General features: G+C 39.0%; 1 protein-coding gene across 6 annotated transcripts in view; it reads right to left on the reverse strand.

The window, feature by feature from the left end:
* Nucleotides 1-17,509, reverse strand: part of Scaper (S-phase cyclin A associated protein in the ER) — a 323,341-nt gene that overhangs the window by 43,547 nt on the left and 262,285 nt on the right. For all 6 annotated transcript variants that reach the window (XM_027415034.2, XM_027415035.2, XM_027415032.2 and 3 more), the window contains 2 exons: nucleotides 10,762-10,994; nucleotides 2,152-2,307 (listed from right to left, as the gene is read on the reverse strand). In XM_027415034.2, the coding sequence (XP_027270835.1) occupies nucleotides 2,152-2,307; nucleotides 10,762-10,994 (389 nt within the window). The remainder of the gene's footprint in view (nucleotides 1-2,151; nucleotides 2,308-10,761; nucleotides 10,995-17,509) is intronic.

The raw sequence follows: 17,509 nt of genomic DNA on the forward strand, positions 1-17,509 counted from the left end.
GATGGTTGTGAGCCACCATGTGGTTGCTGGGAATTGAACTCAGGACCTTTGGAAGAGCAGTCAGTGTTCTTAACCTATGAGCCATCTCTCCAGCCCATCTTTAGTCTTGGCACTGGGGAGGCAGAGACAGGCAAATCCCTGTGAGTTTGAGACCCAGTCTCAACAAAAACACTAGACTTCTGCCTATTGAAGTGTTTCTTAACCTTCTCTTGAGGTGTTTTCCTTCCTTCTCTGTACACTCTCTTTTATGGTTGCTATTTGTTTGTATGTCTAATCGCACACCAGACTCTGGGATCCCCAAAGTCAGTAGTGTTGTTAGGACCTAATCCTGGCATACAGCAGATGTTCGGGGAGTGCCACTGGGTAAGATCATGATGGTACATGAAAGAAAGAAGAGAACCCTGTTTTCCATATATACTAATGAGAAAATTTCCAAACAAATACGGGTTAACCTTCTGAATAATATTACATCAAGTGCAGAGCTGGAAGCACCAAGGCAAAAACCTTGAGTCCTAATCCAAGTTAGGTTTCCCTATTGAAATGAGACGATGGGTGACCTTTAGATTGTTTTCAAGTACCACAGACCTCAGATGACTGAATTTGTGTTAAGCACAAGGTAAAGACCACAAACTACACACCAATCACATATACAAAATCTTACCTTGGTGATGGCCATTTAAATTCAAAATGAGCACAGGTGGCATAGACGAAAATGCTGGCAAGCTAAGAATACTGTGCAATACAGACAAAGAGCCAGGACTCGAGGGGGTTTAGTGCCTGAGAGAACACCAGGTAGGAACCAAGTGGGCAGAGTAGTGGCTGTAAACTGGCATCAATGCCCAGACAGAGCTGTTCCTGCCCCCAGACTTTCCCTAATGTTGTAGTAACTATTTCCTAATTCTATTCTCAGAAAGGCAGACTTTGTCTACATTCCTGGATAGAAAGTAACTACTTGAGACACTGAACACAGGTTATCTTTGCTCCCCTGAAGTCTCAGACAGTTTTAATCTTCCTATGAATGTCACAGAAGTGAGAGACTGTGTCAGAGTAAGGAAGATTAGGTAGGTTTAGGGATCCTATTTGTAATGGACTAAACCAATGTTCACTTTAGAAGAAATGCCTTTCTCATAAAACACTGTGCACACGACACTTGCATTCTGTGTACCACGGATATAGATGGGACAGATTTCTTTAAGAAGCTAGATTTTATAAGCTTCAAATTACTTGTTTTCTTTATAACAAGCCTTTATATGCAATGGAAGAAAACTCAAAATACCAAATAAGTGCTGATAAGAATTTAATATTAAGCAAACTATTGAATATCTTTGCAATGCTTCAAGGATATATCCTTTTCTGATCAAAACACCAAGTCACTACTGTGAATGACTTTCCCTCAGAGAGAGAAACCACTCAGGAGATTCCCTGTCCTTTCCATAGAACTGTTACTTTTTAATTTATTAATTTTATGTGTGTGTGCATAACAGGCACGTGCATGAAAACAGTGCATATGCGGAAGTCAGAGGACAAGTTTTACGAGTCTGCTCTCTCCGTCAGCCCCGAGTTCTGGGGATCAGAGTCAGGCCATCAGGCTTGTGTAGGTTTTAACCACTGAGCCATCCTGTTGGCCTGAGAATGACTGTTTCTGAGGACACTGTTTGGGGTGGTGCTCAAGCCCACATTTGCTTTAACCATATCCATGAGTTGTAAGTGCCTTTAGGGAACTACTGTTGTTGGATGACTCCTTTGCTTCGACACTTTGTTAAAAGGAAAAGTAGAGAAAATAAAGTCTACATGACCTGAAAGGAGGTGGAGGCAAGACCAAGGTGAGGCTGAGCTGTTTGCGGCTCATGGCCTGGTTTGGCTTGGTAAATGTTTTGTCACTGACTGCCAGAGAAGCACTCGGTACCTCTGGATCTCAGCAGAAGAGGAAATGGATGATTCAGGTCTTTAGACAGTCAAGTTCATGTTCATGACATCAGAAAAAAAACAGACTCTGGCAGAAGTATGTATCCCATCTTCAGAAAATGCAATCCATGTCTCAATGTAGAAAACCAATGACCAGGAAAGATAGGGGAGGAGCTGAGTGAGTGCCACACAACAGTGAAAAACAAAGACAGGCCAAAGAGAGATGCTCCAACATGGGAGTCTTACCTTCCAGTGACAGCAAAGCACAGTGAGCACATCCCACGTAAGAATCCTGCGGCATGCTGCAAAAATGTGGCCATTTTGGGATTCTCATCCACTGGGCCTTGCACCGAGAGGAAGCAGCCATGCAGTCTGTCAATCAGACCCATGTTCACCACGTAGCTGGTGAGAGAGAACAGGATGTCTCAATCTGCACAGGTGGCAATGTCTTTATCTTCCACAATAAATCTTACCACATCCAGGCTTGTATCCCTCAATATGCAGACAGAACATAGGTTTGAATAAAGCAACTTAAATAATCAACTATTCTACGATCATTCTTCCTGGTCTAAAGAATCTGACAATAGTTGAAAAATTTTGTAATGAGCTCTATAGTCTTCTTTTCCTCCTCCAAGACAGGGTTTCTCTTTGTTGCTTTGGCTGCCCTGGAACTTGCTCTGTAGACCAGGCTGGCCTTGAACGCATAGAAATTTACCTGCCTCTGTCTCCCAAGTGCTAGGATTAAAGGTGTGCATCACATCCATCTGGCTACAGTCCTAACAAGTATTACTTTTTTTAAGGATGAGGGAACCAAATTAACCACAACATAGGGGTTTAGAAGACAAATGATGCTTCCTAGATACACTTACAAAAATTTATTTGACAATTTTACACACACACACACACACACACACACACACACACACACACACACACACAGAGAGAGAGAGAGAGAGAGAGAGAGAGAGAGAGAGAGAGAGAGAGAGAGAGTGAGCGTATTCTGGTCTCACTGACCACCTCACAATTTCTTAACCTCTTCTTTCAATAACCCCCCCTCCCACTACTATGTGTTTTGTTTTGTGGTCCACTGAGCTTACCCAGGACCTCCCACATGGGCTTGGTACTCAAATACTATTGTTAATACTTTAAACTTCTAATGCTGACTGTAGGTTCTCCATTAAAACAACAATAACAACAACAACAAAAAACACCATTAAGAACATAAACATTAAAACTCTTACCTGTAAAAATAAAAAGATGCATAACCTTAGTTTGAATCACAAGGGCAAACTAGGAATGTTCCACAAAATAGTTTTCCATTTCTACTGAAAACTGTCAGTATCATTACAGAGACTAAGAATGAAAACAATTTCAAATTAAAGAACACAAAAGAGATCTAGCAAGTCAATTCAATGTGTGATACTAGACTGGACTGTAGACAAGAAAAAAGAAATCTGTACTACCACCACATACAGGAGCCATAGTCACAGGACTTGGAGAAATCAAGCCAGTACGGATCGAGAAGCTTCATTCCTAGTGACTAGCTTTTATAGTACTGGAAGGTTCTACGCTACCGAGAGAGAAAAGCAATCAACACTCTTACCCAGCTGTAAACCCCATGAGCTATGGTTACAACTGGCCTCCCAATATATGCCAACTGGTACAACAGTGTGTGAATGTTTGGGGAGTAACCAACTACTTTCCCCATTTAAAGCCTTCTCTAAAACACAGAACTCATGCCTGGCAACATTTACTGGGCCCCAAGCCCCTGGAGCTGGTGAGGTTATAACCCCAGGGTTAAATAAAACAATACTATTATTCTGCTGAATGGACATAGTAAAAAATGGCCCCTCAGGTTTTTTTTTTTTTTTTTTTTTTTGAGACAGGGTTTCTCTGTGTTGCCCTGGCTGTCCTGGAACCCACTCTATAGACCAGGCTGGACTGGAACTCACAGAGAGTTGCCTGCCTCTGCCTCCTTAGTGTTGGGATTAAAGGTGAGCACCACCACAGTCTGGCTAAATTCTTATTTGTATACCAATAGATTAATGCATTTATTAGCCCTCATCAGAGAAGATTCTTTTTGCTAAAATGGTGATTAATATAGGAACCCACAATTAGTCCATGTGCAGACTAAGAGACCATGGAGTGATGTTCCAGATGGAACACCTGTATAACCCTTTCTCCTCCTGCAAGGCTCAGGGATCACTGCAGGGGGGGGGGGCATCTGCAGCTGAACAATGTTTGCTAGACATTAGTGTCACATTGCACACACAAACTCACAGCAGCTGTGACAGCACCCATAACACCTACATGAAATCAAGACAGCCAAAATCCCAACATGGACGAGAAAAAGGCTTATTCAGTCTCACCCATAGAAGAGGGGTTATTGGCAACTGATGGCTGCTGAGAGATGAATGTCAGTTTTCTTCAGGGACGAGGCTGCTGAGGGCTACCCAGGCTTTTACACCCTGTATGTCTTATATACTGTAGCACTAAATGGATTTAGTGGATTTAAAAGCCAACCAACTAACCAACCAACCACATGAAGTTGGAGGGAAGGTGATGGTAGAGAGACAAAGGAATTTTGAGGGAAAGAATTAGGGATGGATTTATCAAAGCACATTTTCTTCATGTGTGAAATTCTCAAACAAAATATTTTCTAGAATAAGCCTAAAAATCTAGCAAATTGTTTTGGCATTTCCATATAAATGTCAGAAGCAACTTGTAAATTTCTTTTAATTGTTTCAGTCCTAGTCAACACCCTAGTTGAAATGGTATTTTCATAATACCGAATCTTCAGACCCACAGATATTAGGTCTTTTAAATTTTCTTAGCAATGCTTTGTAGAGGCTTTATATTTGTCTTTTGATATTTAATTGGAGGTATTTGATATTTTCAGATGCTTTCATAAATTGTATTATTTTTAAAATTATAATTCCTAATGATTTGTTGCTATATGTAACTTTTTTGTAAAATAACAAATTCAATTTATAATAGTATCAAAAGCATAAAGCAGTTTAAAACTGAACATAGTTTCAAAACGTCTACATAACACTGAGTTTTACTTAAGTTGTATGTTTATCCTCCAAGTCTTCAAAATTTTACTTATTTAGTTGTAGTTTTTACTTTCTTGGTAGATTACATGTTTTATACATATGCTATTATAAGCAACAGCTATTCTTTCCTTTATAAACTCGATGTCACTTGTTTACCCCTTAACTTCATTAAGCTATTGAGAACTCTCAGTATAATGCTGAAACAAAGTTGTAGGAGTAACGGGGCTGGGGAGATGGCTCAGTCAGTAAAGTGCCAGCTGTACGAGCATGAAGAACGGAGTTTGGATACCTAGCAGCCATATGAAGGCTGGGTGTTTATAACCCCAGCACTGGGAAGGAAGGAGGACAGAGACACGTAGATTCCTGGAGTCCACTGCCACAAAGCCTAGCCACATCAATGTGGACTGAAATCAATGAGAGTCAGTTTCAAAAATATGATGGAGAGTAACCGAGCAAGACTTCCAATGTTGATTTTGACCTCCACGTTCACATGTATACACATCCACATAAAAATGTACCCTCTCTCTCTCTCTCTCTCTCTCTCTCTCTCTCTCTCTCTCTCTCTCTCTCTCTCTCTCTCTCTCTCTCTCACACACACACACACACACAGTTTCTTCTTTTGAAAGTGCCTATTCCGACAACTTACCTGTTTTTAAATAGGGTTACTTTCCTAACACTAAGTTATTTGGGTTCTCTGTGTACTTTGGATATTAATCTGTAATCAGATGATTAACTGGCAAAGATACTTTAATTTAGTTTATCTCCTCATTGTGTTGACTGTTTCTTCACTTGCAGTTTCCTGTGTTTGGAACACTAATGAGGAAACTGTTGCCTGCACCATGCTTTGGCATTTCCCTCTATATTCCTCTAGCACTTTCAGAGTTTCAGGCACTAGCTAAGGTCTCTGATCCAATTTAAGTTGGTTTTTATGTTGTGTAAGAAAAGAGGGATTTCTTTCCAGTTTCTGTTGTAGCTCTTCAGTATTGCCAGCACCATTTAATTAAAGGTGCTGTCCTTTCTCCAGTGCCTATTTTTGATACCTTTGTTGAAGAGTTAGCGTGAAGATATATGGATTTACTTGTGGGTCCTTCCACTAGTCTACAGGTTTTGTGCTGGCAGCATGCTGTTTTTGCTAATGTGCTCCTGAGTATGTCTTGAAATCAGGTGTCACGATGCCTCCAGTTTCCTCTTTTTTTCAGGAGAGCTTTGTCTATTTGGGGTCTTTTGTGGTTCCTTTTGAATTTTAGGATTGCTTTTCAAGATCTGTGAAGAATACCATTAGTATTTTGATGAGGATTTCCCTAAATTTATAGATCACTTGGGGTAATATGGCCATTCAAACAATGTGAACACCTTATATCCTGTAAAATATATATAGCTACTGAGGTGATCAGGGAGGATATCACCAGGAATTTGTTTTCCACATGCATGAGATTTCTGCATATCTTGTGAGAGAATGAATTCACAGTTTTAATTCTGGACTTTTTTCTCCCTTCAGTATTAAACTGAATCCAAGGCCTTGTGCTATGCTCTATTCTCTCATGGACTGTACAGCAAGATAGAGATGGTGTCTTTCTTCAGAACAAAGGACAGGTTTGTTTGATGTCAAGTATAACAAAGACTATGTTCCCTTCCAGGCAAGTGTTCAGCAGATCTGTCTCAGCCCACAACAATGAACTGGGATGGCCTCAGTTTGGGGAGTTTCCTCAGCTGTGACATAAACTCACTTCACATCTGTGTTTGCCCCTCTGTAGTTCCTATGGAACTTGGGCAAAAACAAACCAAACTCTGAGAACAACAAAATTCTCTTTCTCTAACCTAGGGAGTTTTCTATCTTTTGCTGTTATCCGTGAAACTTTAGCAGGCTATTATTTTGGCCTGACAGAAAGGTATAAGCTTTGACCTTCTATTATCCTTGGCAATCAATTAATATGGGTTAAAATATTAAAACTGTGTTCCACTTCTAGAATAAAGCACATGTGGTTATCCTGTAATATGCTGCTGGATTTCACTGCTAACATTTGTCAGGGATTTTCTACACTGGGGTCATCATAAAGGATACTGATGTGGGAGTTTTGTGGGGATATTTTTTGTCAGACTTGATTATTGGTGTTTCTATTGCTATCATAAAGCAAAGCAGTAAGTATTTGCTCCTCTTCTTGGATGATCTGTGTGACTGGCAGCATTTTTTTCTCTGAAATGTTTCACAGAATTTACATATAAAGTCATCTATTGTTGAAATTTTCTTTGTAGAGGTTCTTTTTGGATAAATTTCTATTTATGCAGAAAAACACCAATTTATATAGCTTCAAGGAGTTCAACTAACCCTGGGCAGGACAAACAGAAAGGATCTACATTTAAACAGACTGTTAACTGCAGAAAGGCAAAGACAAAGTCTTGAGAGAAGCTGACAAAAAAGGATTCATTTACAGTGGAAAAATGATATAAGTAGAGGCTGATTTCTTGTAAGAAACGATGGAAGTCAGATGACAATGGAACACCATCTTTACTACATTTAAAGAAAAAAGCACCTTTCAAAGCTGGAACAAAATAGACTAGTCAAACAGTAAATGTAAGAAATGTCTATGGCATACTAATATTAAAGTACAACTCTAAAATGATGGGTATTTAACCCAAAGAATGAGAAAAGAGCACTGTATCCAAAGACACAACATCTGAAAGAGCATACAGATCTTCTAACATCATGGAATACACCTGACTAGGTAAATGAAAATAAATACACACAGTTGGAGACACCTCTCTTTTTTTTGGAGCTTGGGTTCTGCAGTGTAGCTTAGGCTCACCTTCAACTCACTACTCTTTTACTATGGAGACTTCGAATTACAGGTCTGTGCTATTGAGCTCCAGCACAGTTAGAGGCGGATGGGAGAAAGAACAAGTGAGTAGCTTTGCCTGTCTCTGTCTCCTAACAAACAGGTCTGCCATCTTAAACCATAGTTTCACATTGGTTAAAGGTTGTTCTTTTCTTCTCTTTCTCCCTCTCTTAGCGTACTCCTTTTTAGTAATTGCTAGAACTATGGAATATTAGGAATTCAGACCTGTCTACTGTCCAGTACACTATCCATATGTAGATGTGATTTAAACTCTATCATTCTCCAGTGCATGATCCATTAGATAAATGTGATTTAAACACTGTATTTCCCACCTAGTTTTGAGACAGGGTCTCTCACTGAACCTGTAGCACACTGCCTGGCCAGTGAGCACCCAGGATCCACCTGTTTCTGCCCTTCAAATCTGGTGTCACAGACATGTAAAGGTACACTCAGCTTCTATACAGATGCTGGGGATTTGAACTTAGTTTCACAGCAAGCACTCTTACCCACCGAACAATCTCTTCAGTCCCTTGGTCTAGCACAATTCTCAATTTTTAAAGAGTCAGTAGTCCTTGATGTCCACAGATATAATAGCCCTACAGTTTTACCTTATTGTTTTGGGAGCTCCGGTAGACCCAGAACAGACAAATTTGTAGGTGCTTAATTTCCTATATTAAATCCTTTCAATTTAAATTTGTCTCAGTGGCTTGTTTTCTACAATCAAGTTCTGACAGTATGGTGATGAATAATGCTCCATATCACTTATGAAAGTACAATATAAAAGAAGACAATAGTTACTTACTATTTGATTCCTATGAGAATTATAACAGCAAGGATATGGGAAATGAGAACTAGTCTTTGATGATAGAAATGGAAAATTATGCAGTTACTATGGAGAACAGTGTTGTATTATCTGGTAAAGATGAATATTCATTTATTTTATCATCCATAAATTCCTCCTGTAAGTACACGACCTTGAAACTCATACAAACACAGCATATTTATGAAGATAAAGGCTCCATTTTTCAGTGAATAGTGAAAGGAGGAATTATTTTCCTATGGGAACAGGTAAATAAATATTATGGGTTTATTCATAGAGCAGAACTGCAGAACAGGTAAAATTAACAACATTAAAATATGTTGAATTTAATTGCATGAACTAATAATTGGCAAAATACTATCAGAGTATTTACATAAACATTAAGAAGTCATAAAAATTTAAAGTAGAATACATTGTTTATGAGAGTCATACATGCTGATACACACACATAGGGCAGGCAGAAATGATGTATGTCAGCTCCAATACAATGAGGAAGGTCTTAGAAGAGGGCAATGGGGTAGAGTAAAAGGGATAAAGTGAAGAGGTAGTTCTAGCTGTGTCATTTGTTTTGTTTACAATAAGAAAAAAAATCCCAAATCTGAGATTAATAGAGAAGAACATTACCAACTGTTAGAACATAGTATCTACAATATTATTTTGTGCACATTGATATATTTCAAAAAATAATAGAACATTTAAAGACTGTAAAAGATACATTATGCCTGTTCTGTACCAGGTGAGACCTATGTCAGGGTTTGCTCTCAAGGACTGTGCTTGCCAATCATCTTTTAAAGCCACACCAGTTATCTGGTTTGACAGAAGAGCACTGCTGCTTTTTCTCCCACAATACCTTCTTCCTTTAGGAAGGATTTGGCAACTGAAGTAGTAATACACGTGAAAAAATATTTATCCTAGAAGGTGGACTGTATTGCACCGGAGCATTGGGCTGGGCCTTCTGCCTCATCACAGTCAAGGCGCGTGGTTAAAGTGGATGAAAGGAATCAGGGGCTGCTGCATCACAAGACAGCCTAACGGAGAATGCTGGGACACAATGACATTCATCATCAGGGATGGCTAAGTCCTACAATGACCAAAAGGACATGAAGAAATTGAATGGGATCAAGCAACTGAGGGAAAGGGCAGGGAGGGTAAAAGTCAAGTGCTCTAAGATAAATGGTTGTGAACCCAAAGGGCCTGGTGCTCTCCAGCAATAAATAGACTTGGGAAAGAGGGCAGGCAGATGGAAGGGTAAGTGAAGGAAGTAATCAAGAGTAAGGAAGATACTGAATGAAAAAACTGTTCCCAAAAAGCAGTACAAGAAGCCAGAGGGAATTTATGAACTGTGAAAGAAACAAATGCAGAAGAGGGCATTTTCTTTCTCTATTAACCTACCATAAGTTTCAGAGAGCAACAAATTGCATGGATTTGGCATCTTAACATCAGTGCAGAGCACAGAAGGCTTGCTGACTGGTGGAGCAGTAACTGATTAACACCAGATGGAACCCTGCTGGGAAATTTAACATTCTACCTGTTTCAAGATTCACAAGGGGAAAAAAGTTCAGATGCTAAAGTAGGAGTAAATTTCCCTGGAGCAAAGGAGATCTTTGAAGGAAGCAGGGCAGGCCCTGAGCAGGGTCAGAAACTGCCACACTTGTGTGGCGGAAAGAATACACATGGTGAGAGTCTAACTAGATGTGAGCCCCAGTCTCGGCTCTCCTCCCTGCCTTTAACTCATTACATAATCTTGGCCAAAGCACTTAACCTCCCCGAACAATTTCCTCATCTAGTCTAAATTAGAAGCTGTATACTTGCAGGGCTGCAAAGACTAAAACATCTTCCTGCAAGAAGTGCTCCATAAATGGTGCCTCTTGTTACATTAAGTCTGAACTACATATGTGACTGAGGGGAGTGTGCAGATACTGCTGAGCAGGGAATGCTGCTATTGAGAAGCTGTAGGACTCTGGCACATTTGAGATTGGCAGCTGAGCTCTTCATTGCTTTTCTTTCTTTCTACAAATGATGGGATATCGTCTACCAAGGATTTATGGGCAGTTCTGAAAGAACTACAGACATCTTAATGGTCCTAAGTTCAAATTATTTTAATATTTTTAAGCAAATTTTTTTTAAAGAAATGTAGCGATTTTACCTGATGAGGTCTTGAACTCGACTGTTAAAAGCATCACCTTGTGAGGGTTTGTTTTTCATTTCCTGTGTTGGTATTTTTGGTGTAGCTGGCCGGCTGTTTCCATCTGGTCGGTTGGCAATCAGACAGCTAAAAACCACAGCACCAGCTCTGAGAAGTCCAGTTGTCAATCCTTCAAAAACTTGTTTATTTGTATTTCTTCCCAAAACAGCATTATTTTCATCTGGAACATAAACCTAGAAATAAAAAACAGTGAGCGCTGCAATGAAACCATGAAAATTAGAAAGAGACAACGATTTGGAACATTTCTAGAATCATAAATAACTTCTGAAAAATCTACCGGAGGCTATGAGACATTCAAGTGTGTTGGCTCTGAGGTTAGGTGGCCAGTTCAGATCCCAGTTTTGCCTTTATTATTCAGGTGACATTGGAGACGTGTTTTTTTTTTTTTTTTAAATTCTAACTTTTCATTTATAAAACAAGAATAACAACATGCCTACATTATAGGTTTCTGAGAGGGATAAAAGAGCTAATGTACATAAAATGCTTAGGCATGGAGCTAGTTCTAAATCAACTATATTAAAATTTTTTATGAACTATAGTTTATACATTTATACACTGTTTCACATGAGAATGGATTCTTAAAAATACCCAATTTAGCCGGGCATTGGTGGTGCACGCCTTTAATCCCAGCACTCAGGAGGCAGAGGCAGGCGAGTTCCAGCACAGCCTCCAAAGCTACAGAGAAACCCTGTCTCAAAAAAAAAACTAATTTAAATATCCCTATTAGGATAAACTTTGCATTTCTTATTACAAAATCGCAAAAAGTTCTTTTTCTAACAGGCAGGGTCACATTGTATCAGTCTGCAGACACCTTCCACCTTTCTTTTGAGACAGGTCTCTCAATGGATGTAAGATTCCAGGGATTTGCCCATTTCTGGTGCCCATCTTGCCACTGGTAGGATTACAGGCATATGCATGATACCTGGCTTTTTATGTGGTTTTGACCATGCAAACTCAGGTCCTCATGCTAATGAGGCAAGCACCTTGCTGATTTGCCATCTTCCTAGCTCCTCCATCATGACTTTCATTTAATTAATTTTATACTTAATTTTGTGAAATTGCATGTTTTAAAGAAGAAATCATTTTAAAGGAGATTTTTCCTTTATATTTGTATGACCTCTGCTTCTTCTGAGTTCTCTCTATATTTTATATTGGAGACCTTCTTTAAACATAGTAATCTCGAGGGTTTTGTTTTTAAACATACTAAAGATACATGCCCAGGTAAACCAATTAGTATATACAGTCTGGATTCAGTAAAACTCTGTATTACTAGACCTGTGTGACAGGCTTCAATATGCTTGATTAGGGAGAGACCCAGTTTCCCCCCCTAGTAGAGAAATCAACTATTAATACTTTAAAGTCTGTTTTCTTGGGCCAATCAGTTTCACTATACAGAATCCTGTATTCTTCAAAGCTGAAGCATGTAACATAGTGCCCAGGAGGCAGAGGTTCCTACAAGTCCAAGTGTCACTGATCCGGGAGAAGGTTTTTAATGATTCATCATATTTCTGTATGGCTGGCTGGTGTCTCCAGGTCCTGAATAACTGGTTCAATTTTCTGTGAGGGTTGGGGAGGGACAAATACTTGGATGTACTCATAGCAGGTGAGACCTCAGGCATATTCGGCATTTAAAACCACCTCTTTAGCCGGGTGTTGGTGGTGCATGCCTATAATCCCAGCACTCGGGAGGCAGAGGCAGGCGAATCTCTGTGAGTTTGAGGCCAGCCTGTTCTCCAGAGTGAGTGACAGGATAGGCTCCAAAGCTACACAGAGAAACCCTGTCTCAAAAAAACAAACAAAAAAAAAAAACCAAAAAAACAAAAAGAAAAACAAAAAAAACCCAAAAATAAAATAAAAACCACCCTATTATATATATATATATATATATATATATATATATATATATATATATTGCATTGAGTTTATTCTGGTGCCTGAGGAAGCCAGAAGATAGGCGGAATCCTCTAGAACTGGAGCTACAGGTGGTTGTGAGCTCTCACGTAAGTTCTGGGAACTAAATCTGGGTCCTCTTCAAGAATAGTAAACACTCTTAACCACTGAAGTCATCTCTGTAGCCCATAAACTGTCCCTTAACCAGATTTTCAGACAATCTAACTTTTGGTTTATTTTAAAATGCTTACGAGTGCAGGCACAGGCCCAGGCCCAGGCCCAGGCACACGTGCACGAATGTGAAAGCATATGCTCTAGAGGCCACAAGCTTCGGAATTCCCCAGCACTTGAGTTACAGGCAGTTGTGAGCTATCCAGTGTGTGTGCGTGGAGCCAAATTTGGATCTTCTACAAGAGCAGTACAGTTACTCTTAACCACTGAACCATCTCTCTGGCCCCCAGTCCTACTCTTTCCAGGCCACCATACGGACCTTCTTTTTATACCTTCCCTCCTGTTCTCTCCCCTTTCTTCTCTTTTTTTTTTTTTTCAGTGTAGCCCACAATAGGCTCAAACTCACAATCTTCCTGCCTCAGCCTTCTGACAGCTGGGATTACAGGCATGGTCACTGAGCCCACCTTCTATTCTCATTTTTGAGACTGTTTGCAACATTCATTTTTAAGCCTTTTAGGGTTTGGTGGCACAATTTTTCTTCTGGCATTCTTCCTGCTGGTTTAAAGTTTAACTTTTAAAAGAGGCATTTTCCTTCTTTTCTTTCCCGTTCTTGTTCTTTAAGGGATTATTACTGTGTTTATTTATTATAAAATTATTGGGTCGACAGACAGAATGCAATTTATATTTTGATCACCATATTTTAAAGTTAACTCACCCAGAGACACTTTTGGCTAATGCTAGAGGTTTTCAGTCTATCAACTTTTGTAATTTTCAACAAGATTATACTGTTTTTCATAGTGAAATGTTTAAAATAAAGTACTTTTATTTAATGAATATAAGTATTTTTTAGAAACCCTTTGATTACCTAGGAGTGTTTTATGTAGTAATTCTATCTTTTAAGAAAATAATTTTAGATGGGCGGTGGTGGTGCATGCTTTTAATCCCGACACTTGGGAGGCAAAGGCAGGAGAGTTCAAGATCAGCCTGGTCTACAAGAGCTAGTTCCAGGATGGCTTCCAAAGCCACAGGGAAACCCTGTCTCAAAAAACAAAAAACAAAACAACAAAACAAAAGAAACTAAACCCCCTCCCAAAAAAACAACCCAATGAATTCCCCAAGAACTTTACTGTTATAAAACAAAAACAAACAAGCAAAAAACAAAAACAAAAAAACCCCAACAGTAAATGGCTGTTATGGTTTTACTGGCTCAAATGTACTAATCTCATTGTCCAGAAGTTATATTTGTCTCCAAAAAAGAAAGAAAAAAAAACAAGACCAAACATTATGTACACCAGGTCTGTTTTCATGCTACTCCTATGTTCTCTCCCTATAGCTGACAGCTTCTGAATTTTCTAAGTATCATTTTTGCCAGGGTGTCATAATGTAAACACAAAGAAGGCAGCCTTGTTTGTGAGGCTTTCTGGGATGAACTAGGGAATCCCAGGTCAGACTCTACAGAACTTCAATATATAAGACAGTTTATGACTTCCTTTTTTTTTTTTCCATGATTGCTAAGTGTCAGTGATATTCAAATCCAATCTAACTGACCTTTCATTTCTGCATATAGCCCACCTCCCCAGTCCATTTTCTTCCTTTGAGTACTGACCCTTTTACTGATGAAAACTGTTAGCTGCTTTTATGCCAACTCAACACAAGCTGAAGTCATTTTGGAAGAGTGAACCTCAATGGAGAATGTGCCTCCACCAGATTGGCCTGTACGTCATTTTCTTAATTAGTGATTGATGTGAGAGGGTTTGGGTTCAACTCACCCTGAATGATGTTAGCTCTCTGAAGATGGTCCTTGGGTGTATAAGAAAGCAGGAGGAGCAAACCACGAGAGCAAGCCAGTCAGCAGCACTCCTTCATGACCCCTGCTTGAGTTCCTGCCCTGAGTTCCCTCAGTGATGACTGTTACTGGAAGTGTAAGTCAAATAAAATATATCCTTTCTTCCCCAAGTTGGTTATTGTGCTTTATCACAGCTATAGAAACTTTAAGTAGTGTTCTTCTCTGAGAAAAAAAAGAATGTGTAATGTTCAGTTATTTCTCCCTCCCCCCCTCTCGGTTTTTGAGACAGGGTTTCTCTGTATAGCCCTGGCTGTCAAGGAACTCACTCTGCAGATCAGGCTTGTCTCAAACTCACAGAGATCTGTCTGCCTCTGAGTGTTGGAATTAAAGGCATGCGCTACCACCACCTTGTTGGTTAAATCATTTAATTCAAATACTCAAAGACATTTTCTTTCTTCCTCAGGATAAATCTGTCTTCTTTCTTGGTTCCAATTTATGGCAGCATTTTAATAGAAACAGTATTTCAGCTAGGAAAGAATATCAAAATCGCCAGAATTAAGGCAAAGAGAGGCTTAGTTTCAGTGGCGGAAGATGACTATAAATTGTCCAAAACAAGTTTGGATAAAAAAACAAAAACAAACAAACAAAAAAACAAACAAAAACAAGTAAAACTCTATGGAAAAGGTGCCATACTGCTGAAGACAACTATTCAAAGCAACATTACTGCTTCACTTCTATGTGGGTGATGCTGTCACCTGCAGAGGTGACATGGTAGCAGCTTGCTTTCTTGGGATAGCTTTAATAGCTGAGGCACACAGTTACCGAGTCCTGCTATCTGCTTATGACCAATACTTCAAATTGAATTCACTTCCTGCAGAGCAGCCAGGCCAAGGGCAATGCCGAAAGTTTCCCTGCCCCACTATACTGCTGCCCAGGGCCCTGTCTACTGCACACTGGGTTACTTAGGTGTGAAGCATATCCCATTCCATAATTTTGGCTACAGTGAATAGTGCTCTAATAGTATAGATGAGCATCTTTGTCTGTGCTATGATGACTCAAGAGTTCTTTGGATACATACCCAGGAGTAGTACTCAGTTACATGGGCACTCTATTTTTAGTGTTTTGAAGATTTAACTTACATTTCTACTAAGACTGTATAAGGCCCATTTCATCTTTGAAAGCGTCTGTCATTTGTTTTCTTAATGATAGCCATTCTGAATGAAATCTCAGAGTAGCTTTAAATTGAATTTCCCTCTCAACCAAGGTTATTAAACATTTTTTCATGTTTATTGGCCATTTGTATGTCATCTTTTGAGAGCTATCTGTTTTATTAGCTCAGTTATTGATTGGATTGTTTTTCTTTTTCTTTTTAATTTTCTTTTTGGAAATCTTTATATATCAGAAGTAGAGCTAACATATTTTTCTCCCTTTCTGTTGGGTCTCTATTTTTTTTTTTAAATCTTTGTACAAAACTGTTTCCTGAACTGTGCAGAAACTTAAATTTCATGTAATCCCATTTGTCAATTTTGGGTTTTATAGTCGAGCCTTTGGAACTCGTTGCAGGAAAGTCTTTCCCTGTTCCTCTTTTAGTGTCTCCCTAATAGTTTCAGGTTTCATATTTGAAGCTTTTGGTCAGTTCTCAGCTAATTTTTGTGCAGGAGAAGATAGAGCTCTAGTTCAAATCCTCTCCATGTAGACATTCCAATTTCTCTACTACAATCTGCAGAAGAGGCTTTCTTTTGTCCAATGTGTTTTGGCATCTGTACAAAATCAGGTGGTTATAGTTGTGTGGGTTTATAACTTGGTCTTTTATTCCATTGATTTATGTGTCTTTTAAAAATTAAAACAATTTTTATTTATTGTGTATGGATGTGTATGTGTGTGTAGAGATCAGAAGACAACTTTCAGGAGTTGGTTTTTATCTTTTACCTTGTCTGAGTAAGGGTCTCTGATCTTTTGGCAACGGCCAGTATATCTCAGACTAGTTTCCAGCTGATTCTCTTATCCCTTCCTCCCATCTCTTTCTTGCTAGAAGTGTAGAGATTACAGATGCTTACAACATCTGTCTTTTTACATGGACTCCAGGACAGAACTGAGGTCACTGGGCTGGGTGGCAAGCACTTTCCCCTGCTGATCCATTTCTCTGGCCCACTGTGTCTGTTTTTATGCTAGTACCATCTCTTTTGGCTACTTCAGCTCTGTAGAAAACCTTGAAATCAAGCAGGTGATATCTCCAGCATAGTTCTTTTCTTTGCTCAGGATTGTGTAGCCGTTTCTGGGTCTTCTGTGCTTTCATATGAATTTTAGGACTGTTTTACTATTTCTGTGAAGAAAGTCACTGGAATTTTGATGGAGGATTACAATCTATTTATAGATGGCTTTTGTTAATACAGCCATTTCACAATATTAATTTTCCTGATTCAAGACTATGGTAAGTCTTTCCATCTACTTTTATCTTCAATTTTTTTCAGCATTTTAAAGTGTTCATAGTATAGGTCTTTGACTTCCTTGGTTAAGTTTATTTCAAAGACTTTAAAACTACTGTGCACAGGTTGTTTTCCTGATTTTGATCTCAGCATGTTTATTGTTGTCAGACAGGAACTGCTGCCTGCTGATTTGTATCTAGCTCCTTTAAAGTGTTTATCAGATTTAAAAGTTCTCTGGATATATATATATATATATATATATATATATATATATATATATATATATATATATAATATATATTCTCTTCCTCTCAATATTGGGAAACCAAGGTCCAAAGAAGAAACTTTCCCAAGGATCTAGAAACTAATCAGGACTATAATAACTGCTAGTGTAGAGTCTTAAACCCTACTCTAA

This window comes from Cricetulus griseus, chromosome 4 (assembly GCF_003668045.3).
Source record: "Cricetulus griseus strain 17A/GY chromosome 4, alternate assembly CriGri-PICRH-1.0, whole genome shotgun sequence".
Taxonomy (NCBI): Eukaryota; Metazoa; Chordata; class Mammalia; order Rodentia; family Cricetidae; genus Cricetulus; species Cricetulus griseus.